Source organism: Penicillium roqueforti (assembly GCF_015533775.1).
Source record: "Penicillium roqueforti strain LCP96 04111 chromosome Unknown scaffold_01, whole genome shotgun sequence".
Taxonomy (NCBI): Eukaryota; Fungi; Ascomycota; class Eurotiomycetes; order Eurotiales; family Aspergillaceae; genus Penicillium; species Penicillium roqueforti.
In genome coordinates this window covers 1,955,370-1,974,682 of record NW_024067565.1, presented here as the reverse complement: position 1 = coordinate 1,974,682, position 19,313 = coordinate 1,955,370, and the positions used below count along the sequence as shown (strand labels likewise).

The following is a 19,313-nucleotide window of genomic DNA, read 5'->3' as shown; positions in this document are numbered from 1 at the left end:
TTGCTTGTTTTGTTTGCCTTGCTGTTTAGCTTACTTCTTTCATAGCTTCTTCTTCTTCTTCCTCCTTCCTCTCCTTATCATTAATATCGTCATTTCTTGGACCTTCGATATCAGAAGCTTTACCAGCCTAACAAACAGACTATGATATACCTTAAATATAATAAATAGTTTACAGCTACCTATAAAAAGCTGAAATATTACAATATAAATAGTACCTAGTATGTTATCAATCGCTCCGGGGTATGAGAATGTACTCCGTACCCCGTACTGTAGCTGTAGTCCACGGGTACCTGCAGCAAGTGCCCAATTATTGATTCTTTGGGGAGGCTCCGTGGGCAAGGTATATTCGGTAGAGATCTCCATCCCTGCCGGAGGTAAGGGGTGGTTGCCAGTTATGTACTCCGTATCTCCCATATAAATAACCAACGAGACTTCAGGAGTACATGGTAAAGTCTAGCTAATGGTCACTTCCATGATCTCTGACAATCAGGGGATTTCCATCGTTCGCAAGTATCCTTTCCAAATCAAATCCGATCGCTAAACCGTCACCCTGCTCCTCCGCCTCGCGAAATCCTGGCGCATAGTCATCCACCAGATCGACTTCATTCCCTTTGTAGATTTCCACAAGCGGCCGTCGCATATCGACTCTAAGCACCAATTAACATAAACCATCTCGTAACCAAGAATGGACAGACTCACGGTTCATCCTCCAAAATCTCTCTTGGATCTGCATCTTCGTCGCGGTCTATGTAAATTTCCCGGTCCTCAATGTAATTGAGCGCCTGGTCTATTGGGACTCGATTTCCCGGACCGATTTCCCGATAAAAGTAGGCGAATTCCTCCATCATAATTTGACCCCGACGGGCTATCTCGTAGATACCGTTGGTTGTAAAATCAACCCAGAGACCTAGTCCGGTCTCAAGGGTCCGGTCATCGATAATAAGCTTGGGGGAGCAGTCTCTGAAAAGTACAGTTCCATCAAGCGCCATGTGCATATCGAGGAAGTTGGGTCGCGCGACACTTTGATAGAATTTAAATGTCTCGAGAACATTCCCCTTATTGTCTTCAGGGGGAACAAATACTATCATTTCGTCTGCTAGAAAGTCCCAGCCGTCTTCCCATGGGAATAATCCCAGGATACACTTGGCGAGCAGGGCTTCTTTCTCGGGGGTTAATTCGGTGGTGTAGAAGTAGACCATGCAGGAACTTTGAACGTCATTGGCTCCGAAAGTTTTATCCTATACTTGGATTAGGATAAGTCAGGTAGTAGGATATATTTAATTGTTTCATACCGTAAGTTCAGGACCTTCAAAAAAACTAGGCTCGTCCTCTGGGGCTCGTGATTGATAGCTCTGTCATGGTGTCAGTGAAAAATAAAAATTCTTATCCAAAAGACATACATCGCGGAATTGTTGGTCTGCTGTTGCCCAGCGTTCGATCAACGCTCGTTTCTGTTGATCCGCGCCGTCGCCACCGACCCACTGCTCACGAACAAAATGCCTCCATGCACGAGAGGCGGCATCAAAATTCTTCCGGGCCACGGGTTCCTCATGTCGGCGAATGAAAGAGGGGATGCCTCTAGGCCACTGGCTATGTGATCTTGTTAAGGACATGATCGAATGGTGGTAGTTCCGGGGGTTGAAAAGAAGTTTAGTGAGGAACGTGGGGGGCGGGAATGTATTTAACGGAGTTTGATACATGCCCGCCCCAAGTTTGCACTAAGGCATCAAATCTAGTTATATTTTCAAAAGTTCCTGTACAAACTCATCTCAAACACACTAAACCTGTATTATGCGACCTTGGAATCTTTACGACTAAGCTTTGATAGGGGAGATTAAGTGGTTGCGAGCTCGGATATACACCCCTGGAGTGGGTCTTTGGCTTAAAGGGTTTTCGTTGAAGTGGATCGATCACAAACTTGGTGTGCACTAAGTAGCGTCTTTTCCGGCCTAGCCGCTTGCTTTCAAAATTCTGGTTGTAAAGTTGTAAATTTGTGCCAAAATCATTGAAATGTAAGCGAAAGTTTGATATTCATAAATTCCAGGTTTCCATGCACTACTATGTGCCAGTTAACAGCCAGCTGGTAAATCCCAGTTCTATATTCCAGTAATTAAAACTAGAAGAAAATATGGCATATATAAACATTTGACATGCCTTGAAGACCATAGCCGAATTTTGTCCGACAGTGAACTTTAGAACTCTAGGGCATTGAGTGTCCCACCCCCAAACCAAGATCAACCACACGAGCCATACTTAGCATTACAATTGGCGCTGGAACAATACTCCGACGAACTACCACAATAACCGTAGTTACTACAGCAGTCACCAAATTGAGATCCCAAACAAGTCCAGTCCGAATTAGACGGGCCACAGAGACCGTTCTCCGAAATCGTACTCGTAGGAGTCGCAACTGTGGTAGAGGTCGCCGTAGTGACCGTAGATGATGCGTGAGGGCTAGCTGTTTGGCTAGAAGTGAATACCGTCGAGCTTCCCATACTTGGATCATCGGTCAATGTAATGCTGAAGTTGAACCCGGTGGTCGGGAAAGAACCGTTCACGGGAGGATAGCACACGCGCTCGTATTCACTTAGCCAGACTTCATCGTGGTACATCTCGTCTGTTAGATCGTCATCGGTGATGTTGTACACTGAGTTGACCTGGTCGCAGAGAGTGTAGGTCGCGAGAGATGCGAGGTATGCTGAATCAGGGGTCCAGGTTGAGGCCGTGGTTAGGTCGGAAGGGAATGACCAGAACAGATTGGTGGTGCTATGGTTTGCTGTTCGGGTTGCGTTGAGATTCATGGTGCTAGCAAGTGATGTGCGTGTTCTTGTGGTGTTGGATATGTAGCTTGTATAGGTGTTGATGTTACCCACTGCTTGAACGCACTGTGGAGTGGATGGGTTAGCCTGAAAAGAACGATATGTCTTGGTTATTTTCTCGTGTAGAGAGACGTACGTAGCTGTTCCCTTTCCAGAGGCTGCCGCAACTGGAGGTTGCATTCAATGCGGCCTGGGGATTTAAGAAATTGAAATTATATTGAGAGATGCTGAATTTGTCGCACACGGATTCACAGGTATCACCATCTTGGACCTGATACCAGTGACCACAGTCGGTGTTGGAGCTAGTGACTGCGTCGGTAGGAAGAGACCTGTATATTTGATTAGCATTTTCACTTTCCGAACAACCGAGCGAAACAAAATAGCAGACAACATACACAGCGGTGCTTGCGGGCCTAAGAGCCAGGGTATCGGGGAGTGTGAGAGTACCCGGAGGACTGACGCAGATGTACTTCCCCGAAACAGCCGTCAGATTCTGCGAGCTTTGCGCTGAGTTGAGATTGGCATTCCATGCAACAAACTGAGGCACAGAGACTTGACGCGATAGGCTCGCAACGATTTTGTCAATGGTATCCGTCTCCTGAACGCGATAGATCTCACAAACATCGGGAAGGCAAATCTCTGCCCCAGCAACTATATGCGTACACCCCGTATCAAGGCTGTTCAAGTTTATCAAGGCTGAGGTTGAGACATTTTGAGCTGCTGAGATAGAAAGACAGGTATCTCCGGATTCAACCTTGTAAACAGTTTGATCGGGGTCAGTCGTGTTGCAGCGACTAGCGGCAACAGTGGCCGAGGCAGAGGCCGTGGAAGAGGCAGTCGAGGTTGGTGTATAAGTCACAGAGTATCCGCTGGTCGAGCAAGAAGATACTTGACTCGTTAAGGCCGACGGACTGAGCAAAATATCCTGACCCCATTTGGAATTCACTAGGGTTGACAAATACTCCAAATAGCATGCGCTGCATTTGATGTTTGTTGTGCCATTCGAAATTGCATTTTGGAATAGGGTGTTGCAATAGGTGCCCGAAGCCGAATCAGTCAAGCAGGTTGCATCGTAACGCCATTTCATTTCTTTGCCTCTATCCGAGGCAGTTTGTGAGATACCGGAGATGTTGTACTGCGTACTTGTGCCGCAGGCTTCGTCCACAGAGGAGACATAGCTTGACAAAGCGGAAGAGCAACCGCTGGTACACATTTCCGACAGTGCATTGGCTGACCATGATGTCGTCTGGGTGACTGCCTGGCTCAAGCCGGCATAGCATGAAACATTGCTGGACATGGCATTCACGCATGCTTCTGAAGCTGATATATCAGCCAGAGTATCAGAGTTGTAAATGTAGAGAGTGTCTGAATTTCCCCAAGCAGCGGCATGATGAGACTGTAGCATCAGAACTACTGCCAATGCAGCACTTGCCCTCAAGAGTGCCATAGCTCTATGACTGAAAGAGAATTCAGAGCGCGAATTGATTTTCCTTGAACCTGGGACATGAGCAATCCCAAAGGAGGGGGAGTAATGGCTACTCAAACTACTTGTTCGGCAGGGAAACTTCGGTGTTTCGTATTGACGCCTTCATACCAACCAATTTACCACCTTATCAAAAGGAGCTAGAAGTGGGGAGGCCCATTGGAAGTTCAAAGTACCAAGCTAAATCTGAGACATCCGTCGAAATCCACTAAGCGAGGTACAGGAAAAAGTGGTTCGGCTTGAGCACTAGACAGCCCATTCAAGTGGAAAAGTGGGTGAAGCTTTACCCTATACATCAAGTCCCGAAGCCAGTCCCACTTAGCGGGTAGGGGCCGAGATCCCCTGAACGTGTTAGAGGGCCCCATGTTGGGGGCCAAGGGGGCCAAAATTTTCACATGGGTCCGCCAAGAATAATGGACTTAGACGATAGAAAAGAATTGTAGACAAACAGATCAATGGCTGAAGCTTACATTCTTGGCTATAGCTTGGCTTGCTAGGATGCAGATGCGGCTCTAATGCCAAGTAAAATGTAGGAATTAACAGTATACCTTTCACATCGGATGCATTCTGTAGAGATTGCACAAACCATTGAATGCAGGCTTTGTTCTAAGCGAGCTGCACAGCTGAAACTTCCGGGCCTTGCCCCGCCGATGAAAATTTTTGAAGTGATTGCTTACAAGATTTGAAGCTACGAAGTAGTGTAACAGGAGGCTTGGAACCAGGGGGCCAACTTAAGGCGCCACCAGGTGGTCCGGATGTATTCGGCACCCATAGGAGATACTAGTACAGTACACCGGTGGGGTTATGCAGGGTATACATTGACCATTCCAAACTCTGAAGGGATTCGGTTTCTCACGAGATACGACTAGCCTAGTAAAAATTGCAAGTCTAGTCCACAAATAGTATTGCGTGCGCTGAGGGATTAAATTAGTAGATTAGATTAGTAGATACACTTGTGGGACTCCAAACTGAACTGTATCAGCGTCGGATACTTGAGGCTGCCGGACTGTTGCGAGCTTAGGTAGTCTCGGCTGTTCATTTCGGACCCCGTCTGTTATCTTTATGATCCTAGTTCCTCTTACTTTTCTCATTCATTCTCTTTCTCCTTTGACTTGAATCGTCCTGGGCAAGCTTTTACTGACTTGTTCAGTATTTCGGACGAAAGAGCCGCACCATGAGGATATACAGTTTGCGGGCGGAGTTCTTGTCCTGCCATTCTTTCTTTCTACTTTCTTTTATTATACTTTCACTCTTTATAAATTTCACATCGGCCCAGTTCTATGTCTGCAACTTGACAAGTCCATGTGTCAACGGTGCATGCTGTGGTGTGAACGATGGTGAAACCAATGGCGTTAGTTAAGCCTGTCTATCTTATCCATTAAGCCTCGCTGACCCAAAGTATACAGCTTTGTGGCTATGATCCCGACAAATCTTGTGGCTCTACATGCGTGAGCAACTGCAATGCAACTGCAGAATGCGGCAAATGGGCTGCCACTGCTGGCACGACCTGCCCATTGAATGTTTGCTGCTCCGAGTTCGGTTTCTGCGGTACAACATCCGAGTTTTGCAACGCCGGTACAGACGGCGGCAAGTGCCAAAGCAATTGCTATCAACCAACGCAGCCTTCCTGCAAATCGAACGACGTTCTCAAGAAGGTCATTGGCTATTATGAGAGCTGGTCTGCTGAACGGACATGTGATTCATGGTCTCCAAGCAATCTCCCCGTGCAGAGCCTGACACACATCTATTGGTCGTTTGCTCTTTTCAAACCCTGGAATGATGGCTGGAATGTTTACCTGATGGATGAGGACAAGATATCGAACTTGAATGACATGGTGGCTGATTTCATTGCTTTGAAAGATGACAACCCGTCCTTGAAGTGCTTCTTGTCTGTTGGCGGCTGGTCATTCAATGACGGTGATTCGGCGCACTATTGGTCTGACATGGCATCTACTGAATCTGGCCGAAAGTCATTCGCCAAAGACTTATTGCGGACGTTGCAGCAATACGGCTTTGACGGTGTTGACTTGGACTGGGAGTATCCTGTCGCTTCGGATCGTGGTGGCAGCAAGGATGACATGGAAAACTACGGCAAGTTGATCAAGCAAGTTCGCTCAACCTTTGACGACAGTGGTTCAAGCCTTGGAATCTCATTCACCATTCCATCGAGCTACTGGTATCTCCGCCACTTTGACGTGCCCGCCTATTTGCAAGAAGACGGAGCCGACTGGGCGAACATGATGACCTACGATCTTCACGGTGTCTGGGATGGCACAGACCCATACATTGGGAATATCACTGGAGCGCACACAAACTTGACAGAGATTCAACAATCCATGGACCTTCTTTGGCGAAACAATGTTGATCCATCAAAGATTGTTTTGGGCATTGGTTTCTATGGTCGATCTTTCACACTCAAGGACTCTTCATGCACTGGCGTCGGATGCCCCTTCACTGGAGGAGGGCAGCCTGGTCGATGTACAGATGCTTCTGGGATTCTCTCATATAATGAGATCATGGAGATCGTCGAGAATGTTGATGTCCAGGGTCCCATCTGGGAGGAAACTGCAGCAGTCATGTATGTCACCTGGGACGACAACCAGTGGGTATCGTACGACAACAATGTCACAATGAAGCAGAAGGTCGATTGGGCCAATGATCAATGCCTAGGCGGAGTCATGATCTGGGCCTTGGATCAGGATACATACGACTGGCAAGCTTTAACTGCCCTGCTGAACAAAGATGTCAGCTCCGCTTCCCTGCTAGAAGGAGGATCTGAGAACTCACTGAGTGCCAAGGCATTAGCACATGCATACAATCAATATACTGGTACTGATTGTTATGTCACTGGATGCGTGGACTATAACTCTGGATCATGTAAAGCGGGTTACAGTGTTTTGGATTACGTTCACAGAGCCTCTTACGGAACCATCATTGACCCCGATGATCATCTTTGCAAAACTGGCGATACGACCGAATATGAGGATTCAGACTCAGAATATCGTCTGATCTGTTGCCCAACAGATGCAATGCCGACATGCCAGTGGACTGGCGGCTCATCCGATGGCATGTGTACTGGTGGAAAGGAGAAAACATGTGGCTCAAATGAATTTGAAATTGTCAAGGACTCTTACTCTGACCGGACAGGGTCTACCCCGTGCATGGTCAATAGTCGATCGCTTTGCTGTGCCACCGACCCCAATCTTGACACTATAGTGAACTCGTGTTTCTGGACCGCCTGCAACGGAGAATGCATGAAAACTGATATTGAGTACCCGGAATATGCTCTCAAGCCCGGCACTAGTAAGTCACTTCACACCTCACCATCACACCCCCTTACCTCCCCCCGAGTCCACGTTGAAGAGGAATGTGAACGTCTGACAGAATTTTAGATCTCAACGAAGACTCTGAGTACTGCTCTGGAAGTGAGGTTTCGACCTTTTGCTGCCCATTTGACAGTAAGTTATGGCACCTCATTCGCAGCAACTCCGCTAATGGGACCTCACGAATCAAGATGGTTACGAGAATTGTGAATGGACTACTTGTACCGAGTCTTGCGCTAGTGACAAAGTTCTCCTCACCCAACGCTCAGCTTTACTAAATGGCAGTCTCCCCCAATATTGCCATGAAGGAGGCATGTACAAGTTTTGCTGTGATGCACCTACTTCAACTGTCAACCCTCCCGTCGACCCCTCCGCCATATTTGAGTACCCAGATGAGAAAAACTACAGCTATTACCTGAAGCACGAGGACACCGACAACAACGAATCATCCGACTTCGAGCAAGAGAACCCTTACGCATTTGTGATGGTGGATGGTGACACGGATGCATACGACGAGTCTCTTGTGGATCAGTGGACATTTTTGGAAGATGGAGGTCTCAACTCCAAGAGAGATGGCGGTCCACGCAAGAAGCGAGACATCTTCACATTCCGCGAGGACACGTTTGACAACGTCGTTGAGACTTACATTATTCGCTGTGCGAGCCTCGATGAAGATACCGGGTGTAAGACCATTTTCTCCGGTGGTGCATCAAACACCATTGTCAAGATGCCTTCTTACCACGGATCTGGACCCTACGCTCGTGTCATCAGCTTGGTTCCACAGCACTCTTCAGAGAAGCGGAGTAATATCCTACCGCGGGACACAAACCAGGCGTATGAACTCACTGTGGATTATGACCTGGCTTCCGCTTCGGAGGAGGAGAAGGGAGACGTCAACTTTCGGGTCGACTATACGAATTTGCTTGACTACTGGTAAGCTATGACTGGTGACTCACTGTCAAAAAAAATTAGTCGCGACTAACATTATTCATCGTCGTTAGGGAGGATATTACGGAGGATCCACCCCAGAAGAGGAAGAGATGGTTTGGCGCCTTCAAGCAATGGCTGAAGAAAGTCACCACAATTGTCAAAAACAGCTCTGGATACCTACCTCTGAACTACTATGACACGATCAAGTTGTTCCATTGGGATGAGAAGTGCAGCGGCAAACAAATGTCACTGGACATCGATTCTACTCTCGATATAGGTCTCAATGCGCAATACGCGTACTACTTTGAAGGCGCGATTTTGCCCACTCCCAAGTTGATTTCTTCTTATGCATACTTTTCGGTTGCTCCTGCAGCAGAGATTCTTCTGACCATGCGAGGAGAAGCAGCATTCCAGACCAGCAGCGACAAGATCGATATTATCTCCGGTGTGACATTCCCTGGGCTTTCCATCAAGGGACTTATCAGCATCGGCCCAGAGCTCGCCCTTTCCGGTAAAATGGATGCCTCGATGGTGGTTTCAGGTGAACTTAACGCTGGTGTTGTTGTGGAATTCCCTAAAGCAGAAGTGTTCTTCCCACAAGATTCAGATGGTGAGGATGCCAGTGTTCCCCCGTCTTCTCTCAAAAACGAGGATGGCAAGGATGCCCCGAATCAATTCTCCGTCACACCTCAGTTCGAAGCTTCAGCGTCGGCATCGGGCAACTTGGCTTTGACTCTTACCCCTGAGGTCAAATTCGGTATTTCTGTTCTGAATGGAAAGTTAATGGAAGGCTATTTTACCGCGGGAGTCGAGAACACTGTCAGTTTGGGTGTTAGTGCTTCGGCGTCGACAGGTCTATCGAGCGGGTCTTCTGCAGAATTCTGCTACTGGGCAGACTACGATTATTCGGTATTTCTGCAAGCAGATGCCTCGTAAGTTATATCTACTTGAAGGCTTTTGGTTATCCCGGTCAGTGCTAACTGATAAATCCTCAGATTCCTTGGCGACGTGGCATACTGGGGTGATCGATATGAGATCGCCTCTCCAGAAGATCCCATCGCACTTGTTGACAAAAAATGTCTAGCTTACTCGAGTGATGTGGATGAAAAGAGGAAGCGTGATTCAACAAGCTCGGCTCTGGTCAAAAACACAACTGGCTCACCTTTCTTTAGTGGATGGTGTCAATGTGCCAACAAGAATACTCAACTTACTAACGAAACCTTGAGTTGCTTGGATACAGAAGACACCTCGTCAACTGCTAAGCGTGCTAACACCGCACCAACTTGCTACCTCCCACCGGCGTTGTTTTACAACTGTGACTGGTTCCCAACAACGAGAATCAACAACCTCAACACTGACACAAATGGACAAACTCCTCACGTCGATCTCAGGGGCATTTGCGAAAATGTCAAGAAATACCTGGACCGGAACTCGGGCAAGCAATATGTTTGGCCCAATTGGATGCGCCTGACCTATCAGCCGGATCCAACGCATGCTAACCGGGTCGACGCATGTACTCAGAAATCGAAGGAATGTACGAAGTTGAAGAGGTCCCTTTGGCCCAAGGATGGAAAACAGCCCCAGGCGCTGACCATGTCCTGTGATGAGTTTCCCTGTATGTCAACATTGCACTCTGGATCCACTTGATTCAAGGCCATCTACTGACACGACACTCGTCCAGTCAACTCAGCAGCAGAGGGGGGCACAGGCGCTGTAAGCTGATCTTATTCTCTTTGAAACTTGTTGCGTGAAAACTAATCTGATGTCCTTTAGGAGGTCGCATGTGTTCCGGACGGTCAGCAGAAGTATCAAGCTAAGATCAATGGCCAACTTTCTTACATCAAGTACACCGTGAGTCAAAATTTTTGTACCTGGCAGCATCTATCAAATGTTTACTAATTAATCAGCCAACGGGCCAAACCGCATCGAAATACTGGAAGGACTCGTCATGGACAGGGCCGACAAGATACTACACCATGAACCTTTTCAGCTACACGAACACCCAGAACAACCTCGGGACAGTAGGTGGTATATTTTCCTCAGGTGCCACGAACAATCCTTCCATGAACCCAGGGACAGGACTCCTCCATGTTTTGGGTGGTATCAACCTCCAGGGAAACCCTGAACTTTCACTGACCAACAACGGCATCTGCCTCGTGTACCCTTACAAGAAGAAGGCCCCTGGTGCGCTTAAGGTCGATATGCTGGAAAACAAGCCCTGCAAGATCCAATTCGAACCCCCGGCTACCATCGCAGCCAGAGGTTTGGACCCTAATGACCCTGACAACTGGGTGGTTACAAGTAAGTTGATCAAAACCAATTGATTGATGAGACATGACTAACAAATACTGTCCTCGACTCAGATGTCACACTTAGCGACGATCCCTTCGAGGAAGATAGTCCGTTCAAGGAGATGGCCGATCAACTCAACGAGATCGGCTTGGCGCATGATGATGATAGTACAGAGCCTGAATTTGTCACTGCGAAGCGGAGTCACAGTCATCACCATGGCTCACACAGACATCATATATAGATACGGAATTTTCCAATATTAAAACTTTAGAACGAAGTCAAGGAATGGATCCAGAAAATTTTCAGCCGGTCACTTATATATTCTTATACGACATTCATGAATTGTTACATGGCATTTTTGAAAAAAATGAGACCAATGTGGATCTATAGATATTCATTGGAATTGGTGTGAAACTTGGTTGTTTAGCTTGAGCCAAATCGACGGATCCTTCATCCCTTCCGGCTGTGTCTACTCGGTCACTTTGGAAGATCCCTGAGAGATTTTAATTAAAAATGTTTCAATTAAGTTTGATCAGGGTCCGCTTAGTCAGAACCCGATGAGTCAGCGGATATGAAGCCCTGAAGGACTCCCGAGCCCGGCATCGTTAAGGATCGCCGGTAGCATGAAGCTGGGCAATATCGGACCGGTATTATATATCTTAACATTTAGTCTGATCCTAAGACTTAATAGGTGTTTTCGTCCGTGATTTTCGCCCGTATAATAGATAAAAGAAGGGATCCCGTTAGATTTCTTACGATATGATCTCTAAAAGCGATCTAACAAACGTATAATACAATAGTCAATCGCTAAGCAGGTCGTCAGCTTGAAAGAACCGTGTCAGCTTTAGACAATCTACTTGAAGATTAAATTGCATCTATGGAGCGAGATGATGACACTGTCTTAGAAGGTCTTACTGGAACGTAATGAGGCTATACAGGAATTGTATATATGTGTAAAGAGAGAAGGGAAGAAGAAGAGAAGCTATAGATGGGCAAGTATCTAAAAATAGTAGACAGGTCACGTGACCCACCAATAACAGGACTTACCTTCCAATACCCTTCATGAGATCATCTATCTCTTTCGAAAGAGCTTCCTATAAAGCTAGTAATAATATAAAAAAATATAGCACTCTATCATTAAGTTAACAGGTAAAAGACAGGCAAAAGGGTAAAATATATAAAGTATCTAGGGCCTAGAGAACGAGTAAAGAGTGGTCTAGTAGGCCGGAGTAAAATAGACTATATAGTAGAGCATATAATATCAGGTAATATCCTGATTAAGAAATAGAGGTAGTTTCGCGAAGATATACTCAATTGTTAGGAAATCTTTCCTAGAGAGGAGAGAAAGAAGCGATTCCTTTTTATAGAGACAAGGAATCCGGTGAAAAGGTACTAGTAATAGTGTTTTTAGCTAATAAGCTGCTAGTATAGAGATCTATAGTATAGGCTTCCGCAGAACCCACAAAGCCCAAAGCCCAACCCAGCCCAACCCACGAATGGGCTGGGCTTTGGGCCCGGTTCTTGGGCCCACGATGGGCTTTGGGCTTTTTTTTTGGGCCCACGGCCCATCGTGGGGGCCCATTGGGGGCCCATTCTTTGATAAACAGTGCAAACATGCCAGTTCCCCGTGACTTCATAATTAATGCATTTTTTGCATGTAAACGGCGGACCCGTGAATTACTCTATCCGGTTAGTTTTGCCTTTTTAGGCTTAGTGCCTCAATACGCCATCACATAACCTCCCTTCAATGCTCTTTGACATAAAGACCCGTCTTCACTGGTCCTCCTCCCTTACTCTCACTTTTTCATTCTTCCTACCTCTCTATCTTGCACTCATCGCCGCCCCCTTTCTTTTACTCTGGCCCCCACCGACTACTGCACATTTGCTTTCAGCCCGACGCACTGCCCCTTTCAGTTTACCGGAGATGCAGATCGATCCGACTCCCTGGTCGTTCTGACCAGCGTGGGCTGTAATGCTATTCAGTTGCTTAGGAGTAGAAATACTGGGGTGATCTAGCCATCCACCGCATCGCATAATTGTGTGTCAATACTCCATTTTCCAAAGAACTCTACAAAGACATCTAGACCGCTTTCTTTCTGCTGGTGAGGCCTTCCCGTTGGGTGTCTGTTATTCCGCTGACCTCCCTTGCTTGTTGCGAAGTCTCCCAAATTGTTCTCCTTGTTGGTGAATGCTCCGCTTCATCCGCCCCATCTCAGGCCCCACCAGAGGTTTCATTGCACAGCCCTTGGCGTGCCAGATCTACTCTCGGCCGCTTGTTCGCGAATGCCTCGACCTCCCATCTGTCGACATCGTTGGCCTCTCCGGTCTCTCCGCACCCAATCTGTGAATCTTGAAAGAATACCACGGCGATGCGAGCCAATAGCGAAAATACCCCACACTCGCCTGACCTCGGTCGATCCTACATCATGCGGCCAATGCTGGACTGCAATAACTTCCATATTTATGAGAGATATCAGTTCTGTGGACCTGTGCTGGCAAAAGCAGTGTTGAGATTGGCTCCCAGTGGGCCTCTTAAACGGCCCTCAATTATACAGTCAGCTGTTGCATTTGTCGCAATATCAGAATTGAATGACAGTCTGCTATGCTCTTATAATGGTCATATCATTCCAAAAAGTTCTCAAGTTCGAGGGTCCGGCTCACATAATAAGTCGGGTGGTGTTGATGCACATGAATAAGGAGCGCACCTCGCCTCGAAATATATAGGTGACCATGAGAATTTGAGTCACAAAATCGCTAATTTAACAGGTAGAAAATAGATTTTCTTATCACGAAACCCGAAGACGCTTTGCATCTCCTGCCTCCACTTGATATAGTCGTCGTTTTGCGGCCCCCGGTCGCTGCCTAGCCGGTCGACATGTCAGGGTAGAACGGTGAAAGTCGATGATTAGAGCACGCCCGAGCTCCTCACTCCAAAGGACATTGTCTCGCCTGGGGTCTTCATGTGTGGGGCCATCAAATAATGGCCTTGCATTTTACTTTGTTCCTAGCCCCTACGAAATACATCGTTTCGCAGGTGCTTTTGAGCTTTACACAGTATCCTAGGAATTTGTTGAGCGTTGCAAAGACCAAAGAAAAAGATGCATTGTAATAAAGGTGGGGAGAAGTATCGTACCCAGGATAGTATCGCGATGATGAATTCAACATATACCATTGAGGCGACTTAAATGCCAGTATTCTCTCCACAAGGATACTGTATGTCAGATTCTGGAATGGGATCTCAAACGCCATAAGTTGATTCCATTTATGGCGGGCGGGATTGCTGATGAGATCTTGGCAGGGGTAATAACGCTCATCGATTGATGGCTAAGAGAGATATTGAATGAATGTCACTTTGCTAGAATTTTTCCACGCCTTGAAAGTTGATGAGGGGGGTAAATGGCTTCGGTGTAAATCGGATTTCAGCAAATGCGCACGGGGAAGGGAAAGCGCCTGGTTCTGGCGGGTGAGTAGTGGAGGGGACTCATTAAGTCAACCAATAACAATAAAACAACCAGCCAATCACTGATCTTAACAAATATGTGAACTGGCGATGCTACTGTACGTACAATTTTTAAGCTCGCGACCTTTTTTTATCACAGATTAAAATATTTGGGCCCTGGTCAACTAGATACTAAGTTCACGACCCTGGATCGGTGTAGTTAAGCGTCGGACTCCGCACGAGGTTATGCTGTCGACATCGTAAAGGTTTTGGCTGGGTCCTAGGCTAGTGCAACCCCGCTTTGACAAGGTTAGTCATCAATATTCCTTAGTTAGCGCCGGATTCATACCGTGATGTTATCTTCGGGGACGTCCCGTTCTTGTTTCAAACCGAGTGAGAACCTTCATTTATCGTTTTAAGTTCCGTTCCTTTTCGTTTTATAGATACGCCATGGCTGCATGCCTTCAAAGCAGTATAAATAATCCTTTCCTCCTCCTAGAAATCATGTCACTCGTTATCGACAATGTTCATACGGCTCCAGATCTCCTGAACTGTGCTTATGTTAATAGCGTCTGGAGTGCAGAAGCTCTTAAGAAACTATACTCGGGCTCTATCAATGATATACAGCTCTGTATACCTGGTATTAGATCACTGAATAGCTTGTATATAGCGTCGCGAACCCGCTTCGCCCGGAATATTAGCTTTATCAAACATCTTTTACTTATACTAGAAATACCGGCGTTAGATAAAGCTGCGAATCCTACTCGACTTATATCCTTTAAAAAGCCTCGTATACTACGTTATCGGTAATCTACAGAACTTCTCTTATAGCTATAGGGAAGAGGTTTTCAGAGTCTTATAATTCTATATAAGATCATAGATCAAGATTGGTCATCTATATCTAATATTCTTCTTTCCCCTACTGTAGAGTACTTAGCTATTAATAATATTTACTATAAGAATTTGATAGCTTACTCTAATACCCTACTTAATATTAGTTTATACGCCCTATTAGCTCTTTAAAAGATGACTTACCACTATAATAGAATAAATTTGCTAATATTATAGCTCTCACAATTTATAAGTCTAATTTTAATCAAATAGTCAATAAGCTTTATATCCTTCTAAAATACTACAATTTATATTTCTTCTAATTTAAAGAACTAAGAGGGCTAAACAATCCTATCTAATCAAGTCTTAGGGAAGTTTTACTATACCTTTAGTACCAGAAGAGCCTTAAAACACTAGTACTTAGGATAACTTTCTGCGATCTAAGTCAAGTATCGATATCTCTGGCTTAAAACCTATAGCTAGATTTAAAAGTACTCTACCTTAGATAGGGGTATAAAAATTGGTTAGAATATTTGCCTAGATTTGAAAAACTTTAGATAATCTATTTATACCATATCTCTCCTACCTATAATAGATAGGCAATTAGAATGATTTCGAAATATTGTTACTTATAGATTGTTAACGTGACCTTTAAGGCCCTAGCGGATGCTAAAGTACTACTTAAGATTACGCGAGGTTACCCGCTATTACAAAAGTTTGAAGTATATAATAAATCTGCTAGGATAGGGGACTAAAACCTCTCTTAGCCCTAGTTCCTAGGTCTCTTATATATATTACCTAATATAGAATTGCTTACGTTAGGGCTTAGGTATTAAATGAATGGTATAATGCTTCCTGATCTCGCGCATTACTATCTATGTCTCGTTTCTTTGAACTTGCCGGAGGCTCGATTATTCCTTTCTCTTTTGCTGATATATTAAGCGTGTCCACTATCTAACTTGAAAATCATATGCCTCAGAAGCGTCTGGTTCAATCAACTAAGGGTACTAATGCAGTTAGACCAAATATAAGATTTTGTTACCGAGTGGCGAAGAGTATTCCTAAAGCTTCAGACTCTCCTATACACAGCAGATATCTATTGTATAGGATTGTATACTGGGGATAAGAATATATATGGAAGTTTGCTAGAGGATAACGACGTTTATGATGAATCAGACGAGTTGCCTGACGAATTGGATGACATGACGGACGAATCGCATGACATGACTGACGAATCGAATGATATGACTAACGAATCGAATGACATTTCTAGTCCTGACTTTGTAGCGGAGGACCCGCAGACAAACACATCAACTGCGGACTCTGCAGATGATCGCTAGTATGACCTCGACGAGTTTGGGACTGACTGTTTCATATTTCGCATCAAGCTTTAGCGAGCTCTTGGCTTTGGTGAAAGCAATCTGAATCATGAAGGGTTCGGCCACATGTGGCAGACTGATATAGAGATTGAGGTTATTGGCTGGCCAGTGATGCCCTTGGAAGCATTTAGTTACCCAGAACCTTACTCTACACGTAGCTAGGCGTATTTATGATAACTTGTTCTTCACTAATTGGCCAGTCATGACTCAAATGTCTACCTTTAAGTGGAAACTAATCCACAAAGGGCATAGAAAGAAGTTGCGTCTGGGGTGGAAGGTTTCGGTGAGAACTCTTCAGGCGGTTCAACCATCCGATGGTGTCCTTTCAGCGACAAAGGCACATTTTGTACCATTGACTACATTTTATGTGAGGGTCACATTAGAGACTCCAGATATTTCATAGCACGTTAAATCAGAATGTTCAAAGTGCCCTATCGCATAAATTGTATTCCATCTTTTTCGAAGTTATTCTGTGAATTGTTGTGTAGTCCTGTGCTGTGTCGTATCTAACGGTCTACAAGGATTATCAAGTCACACATAATTCGAGCATGCGTGGGCAACTAATGGGGGTGGATCTTCGGAAGCGGAACACTTGTCTGGATTCTTAACCTACAGTGACTCCGCAGAAGTATTAACACCCCTTCTACTACCGCCTTCCTAATTTATTATACTGCCTCCTTAAATTGATATTCCGTCTATTATCCTTAGCCCTTTATTGGTGAATATTTACTGGCAGAATCTGGGGTGCTAACACTTTTGCGTAGTGACTGTATCCTGACTACAGCACAGATAGGAAAAATACAATCTAACCTAATAGGGTAGGCGGAGAAGCACTGCTCTCCTGCATCCCTGCATATAGACGCGATAGTTTGCGCAAATACGCGGTGTGAACGAAGCCGTTTGTGCTTTTATTAGCTTCTTATCATCGATATTGCTAATTAACACCTACTAGATTAAAATTTATCGCATGAACTGCTCTTTAGAGCCATTATCTCAATCGTCCCCAATCGTCCCCAATCATTCCCAGTCCTTCTCAGTCGTGACAGCCACATGGAAAATACGACAGATATACACCCTGCTTGCGATTGTGTTGCGCATCGGAAAGACTACCAGCATTGGCCCAAGGAAAATGCAGAGATCAGAATCGCTTCCTGCATGCGAGTATGCCCTTTCTGTGCGAAGAAGCATTCGAACGCTAGCCGACTCCGAAAGCATCTCTGCAGTGGATAATTATATATTATGACTGAGATTCCCCGAAAGTCTGCTTCATGCCAATTTTTAATTGGTTAGGCATCAAGTAGTGTCGTAACGAGGCCGACAGTGTATACCTATATTTATCCGGATCTCCCTACTTGACTGCCGCTCAGGAGACCATGGCCTGCTTATTCTTGTCTTTGAAGTTCCTACACCGAATTCGAGCAACGCCAGCGACTGACTGCACACATGATGCACATCAAAAGCATGGCGCCGGAACGCCATCTTATGTAGCAAGGATGCCTCCAGTTGCAGTTGAGGTGACTGTTCTTTTAGATGAATAGCGCCAAAGTAGCGCGTAACATATCCGGCGTCGTAAAACATCTGAAAGCGAACATCATCTGGAAGCTCCTCATTCGCAAAGCATTTCTGTATTCTCAGACTTCTCGAGATATTCCTTGGTAGCACGCGATAGCTCGTGGGGTACGGAACAGGTTGCTGGGCTGAGTCGCCATCACTTTGAATTTCGCTTGGATCCAGCAGCTGGGCTATGAGATAATCCGACGTAGCCGATTTAGAAGCCTTCCTCTTGGGCCGGTCACTTAACGGACCTCCTTCAGGGACGTCATTGTAGGAAGAACGATTATCCGTAAGAATGCGATTCACTGCAGTCTGTATCTCACTGGTCAATGATCCCGACCGCACAACATCGATAATGTGGTGGACATTAGCATCATCAGAAGTCCGTATTGCCTCAAAAAACCCGTCCATAAATTGTTGATGGTACCTAAGTTCTTCCATTATACCTAAGTAGAGTTTGCGTCGTTTATCAGAGTTCTCATCGACATCGCAGACACAGTCGCGTTTTGTGCATTCCGAGCACGGATTTCCACCACTGCACTATTTTAACGAAAAGTAAGTAGAAGATCTATACTATTGTAATATTCCCTACCTTTGTCCGCCGACGCTGACATTCTTTGCAGGCAGTGGACTGTCTTCGTATCTTGTTTTGATGCTTCATTTTGAAATTGATCAACTACTGCTTCTTTGTTAGTTGTTATTAGAGGCTTAATGGGTCTGAAGGGGGGGAGCAGACATAATCATACAGGGTGTTGAGACGAAGGGTGGATTGCACTTTGCCCACAAATGAATAGGCGGTTCGTAGGCGGCTCCATCGAGTCTGGTGATGAGTCTCCAAACAACTTCATTTCTGGGCGCCGTTTCAGGATCCCCCACGAACTGAAGCAAGCAGCTTTCCATCTTCCTGCCCGCTATTCGGCTGTGCGTATGTACCAACGTTTAGCGGGAAGTAGAAGGTGGGGTGACTGAGATAACGAGTCAAGTCAGAGAGCGGGCCAAAAAAAACACCCTTTGATACCGCCTTCTTCGTCGTGGGACGGTTTCAGTGGCTGTATATAAGCGCCCACTGAGGCTCTGAAACGAGAACGCGGGTCTAGCATCCGCAGCATACACTGTCGTCCAATGAAAGCTACTGCAGAGACCCGCTCCTACAGCAAGATAATAAGCCAATGAACGCAATCCTCACTGAACGGCGTCTGGCTAAACCGCCATCCGCAATTCGTGGTCGCCCTAGACCATCTCAAAACCAGCCCAAGCCCAGAA

The 19,313-nt window shown here is 45.8% G+C and overlaps 4 protein-coding genes across 4 annotated transcripts; 3 read left to right on the top strand and 1 right to left on the bottom strand.

Annotated features, from left to right (window-relative positions):
• Positions 1-457: 457 nt before the first annotated feature.
• On the bottom strand, positions 458-4,266 carry LCP9604111_1193 (LysM peptidoglycan-binding domain-containing protein; the record flags this gene model as incomplete). The annotated part of the gene is made up of 7 exons (XM_039075650.1): positions 458-647; positions 700-1,238; positions 1,293-1,352; positions 1,401-1,529; positions 2,481-2,885; positions 2,956-3,148; positions 3,215-4,266. The coding sequence occupies 7 exons, from the start codon at positions 4,264-4,266 to the stop codon at positions 458-460; spliced, it is 2,568 nt and encodes an 855-aa protein (XP_038933741.1).
• A 1,210-nt stretch (positions 4,267-5,476) lies between these two features.
• Positions 5,477-11,088, top strand: LCP9604111_1191 (CAZyme family GH18; the record flags this gene model as incomplete). The annotated part of the gene is made up of 10 exons (XM_039075638.1): positions 5,477-5,653; positions 5,709-7,605; positions 7,695-7,760; positions 7,817-8,558; positions 8,627-9,487; positions 9,551-10,170; positions 10,237-10,268; positions 10,329-10,406; positions 10,463-10,856; positions 10,919-11,088. 10 exons carry the CDS (start codon positions 5,477-5,479, stop codon positions 11,086-11,088), a joined length of 5,037 nt encoding a protein of 1,678 aa, XP_038933739.1.
• An 821-nt stretch (positions 11,089-11,909) lies between these two features.
• Positions 11,910-13,201, top strand: LCP9604111_1190 (uncharacterized protein; the record flags this gene model as incomplete). Its single annotated transcript, XM_039075627.1, has 3 exons — positions 11,910-11,952; positions 12,932-12,949; positions 13,008-13,201. 3 exons carry the CDS (start codon positions 11,910-11,912, stop codon positions 13,199-13,201), a joined length of 255 nt encoding a protein of 84 aa, XP_038933738.1.
• Positions 13,202-18,345: 5,144 nt separating this feature from the next.
• On the top strand, positions 18,346-18,716 carry LCP9604111_1189 (uncharacterized protein; the record flags this gene model as incomplete). The annotated part of the gene is made up of 3 exons (XM_039075616.1): positions 18,346-18,432; positions 18,505-18,605; positions 18,674-18,716. The coding sequence occupies 3 exons, from the start codon at positions 18,346-18,348 to the stop codon at positions 18,714-18,716; spliced, it is 231 nt and encodes a 76-aa protein (XP_038933737.1).
• Between the last annotated feature and the right edge of the window lie 597 nt (positions 18,717-19,313).